At 40.2% G+C, this 2,631-nt stretch overlaps 1 protein-coding gene across 1 annotated transcript; it reads left to right on the forward strand.

Annotated features, from left to right (window-relative positions):
* The first annotated feature begins 656 nt into the window (after positions 1–656).
* LOC145679284 (uncharacterized) lies at positions 657–1,292 on the forward strand. Its single transcript, XM_081749872.1, has one exon. The coding sequence runs from the start codon at positions 657–659 to the stop codon at positions 1,290–1,292; it is 636 nt and encodes a 211-aa protein (XP_081605998.1).
* The last annotated feature ends 1,339 nt before the right edge of the window (positions 1,293–2,631 follow it).

The raw sequence follows: 2,631 nt of genomic DNA on the forward strand, positions 1-2,631 counted from the left end.
TTGAATTATTATTATTATTATTATTATTATTATTATTATTATTATTATTATTATTATTATTATTATTATTATTATTATTATTATTATTAGAGGAGATGCAAATATCGGCTATGGTGTAAATACTGTCAATCCAAATTAAAGCTCTGTTAAGTGCTGCACTCTTGTGAGAATGCGACAAGTTATTGGTACAAGGCAACTCAGGTAGAGGACGCAGTTGTGAGTGAAACAGCCTTGTGTAGAATAGATAGTGCGTTTTAGTTGTTTCTTGAGGGGACGAAAACTTTCGCAGGTATGTTTGTTTCATATTTTTACTTGGAAATGAGTGTATGGGGCGTCCTTTTCGCAGTTTGTCTGTTGAGTTCAAATATTAGAATTGTTGGTATTGTGTATGTTAGGTGCAGATAACACCAATAATGGTATATGGAGTATAAAATTGAGATGTGGCGTGGTAGTGTAAATATGGGCTACTGTGCCTGGTGCAAATATTGGCTACCAGTCCATATTTGCACCATGTTGATCCAAGCTTCTAATTAGTCTTTACGATTTATTTTACAGCATGCCAAGGAGCAAGCAGCGATATATGCCACAGAATAAACGGAAACAATGGAATAAAGAAGACATGGCGAAAGCAATTGCTACTGTCAGAAAAAAAGAAAATGGGGACACTAAAAGCTGCACAAGTGTTTAACGTTCCTCGGACAACTTTACAATCTCTTAGCAAGGACACATCTCTCTCTCCTGAAGTAGCAGCGTCGAAACCACTCAGAAGACGGACTGTCTTAGAAGCGCAGCTTGAGAAGATGTTGGCGGGATATTTACTGTTTATGGAGTCACATTTCTTTGGTTTCACGGTGACAGATTTGAGACGTCTTGCGTATCAATTAGCAGTAGTAAATGGTTTGCCTCATCCTTTCACATCAGAAGAAGCTGGTAGAGCATGGGCAGATTTATTTCTAAATCGACATAAAGAAGTTCTGTCTGTTCGCAAACCCACCGGGACCTCTTACGCGAGGACTGTGGGATTTACTAAAGATAACGTAGAAAAATTCTTTGATATTTTGGAAGCAGCATATGCGGAACATCACTACGCGCCTGACCGTGTCTTCAACGTAGACGAGACAGGCCTTACTGTCGTGCAGAGCAAGATACCAAGTGTCATTGCGAGGAAAGGAAAGAAACAGATAGGAACGTTAACATCAGCCGAAAGAGGAGCAACTATGACGGTGGTTGTTTGTATGAACGCTCAAGGAGAGTTTATCCCACCTATGTTCATATTTCCCAGGAAAACATAACGGACCAACTTATGAAAGGTAAACCAATCGGTTCTATTGGTATAGCTCATCCATCAGGGTGGATTGAATCACACCTCTTTGTAGAATGGCTACAGCACTTCATTGAGAAGACTCATCCGACAAAAGAATCACCAATGTTGCTGATACTGGATGGCCATTACACTCATGTTAGAAGTTTGGCCGTTATTGACCTAGTGCGGGAAAACCATATCCAAATCATATCATTGCCGCCCCATTGTACTCACAAGTTACAACCGTTGGACAAAACTTTCATGGGTCCTCTCAAGCATCATTACAGTAATGAGATCAGATCTGCCCTTCTTCATTCCAATGGTCCTCTTAGTCCTTATGACATCATGGAGCCTTTTGGAAGAGCCTATTTGAAAGTGCAGAGAGCAGACATAGCAATAAATGGTTTTCGTGTTACAGGAATCATGCCGTTTGACAGGAGCATCTTCACTGACGACGATTTTGTTGTTGTGGAAACTGATGCAGGGACAACAAGCAGCGTGCCATCAACAGAAAATCATTCCTCTTCACCAAGCAGTACTTCAGATTTACAGTCTCAAGCAGGTCCATCACAGCTCGTCAGTCCATTTCATATTGCACCTCCTCCCACCATCAAGAAGAAGATAAGCCAAAGAGGTCGCAAGAGTAGCGCTGCCTCACTCATAACTGGATCCCCCTATAGGCAGTCCCTGTATGAATCTACGACATCAACTGCAAAACACGCAAAGAAAAGCAAGGAAACAGAAATGGTAGACTCTGCAATGAAGCAATCAACTTCTGCTAGAAGACTGGACTATGGGGAATCATCCACAAAGTCTGAAGCAACTTTCTTCGACGACAGTGATAGCGATGTGGAGTTAGATCTACCAGTTGGCGTGCAGAAACCTACAGATGAAGATCTGCCATGCATTTTCTGTCGCAGCAACTTTTCAGCGGATACACACGGGGAACTCTGGGTTCAGTGCATAAAGTGTCACATGTGGGCACATAATGAATGCGCAGGTGCTGAATACGACGAGTATTTGTGTGACTATTGTCACTAAGTGTATAGACTTATACTTGGTAGTATTGTGATATTCTGTACTACATCTTTTTCATATTAAAATAGTATGTTTTGTACTGGTAGCCCATATTTGCACCACCATTTCTTGAAACGTGATTTCGTAGAGTGTCAGAAAAATATAAATATATAATACTAGTGATTTGTTATTTTCAATTTTCTTTGTATCATGTGTAGGAAATGTCTCATAGTCTTTATTGCAGTAATTAAATTTGCTCGACTTCCATGTATCTACGAATTATTTGCAATCAAAAAGTGGTGGCCCATATT

The sequence above is a fragment of the Thermobia domestica genome, chromosome 2 (genome assembly GCF_964235325.1).
Source record: "Thermobia domestica chromosome 2, izTheDome1.hap1.1, whole genome shotgun sequence".
Lineage (NCBI taxonomy): Eukaryota > Metazoa > Arthropoda > Insecta > Zygentoma > Lepismatidae > Thermobia > Thermobia domestica.

What these genes read in the sequence shown, in the direction of transcription:
- LOC145679284 (XM_081749872.1), top strand. Translation starts at nt 657, where the DNA reads ATGGGGACACTAAAAGCTGCACAAGTGTTTAACGTTCCTCGGACAACT.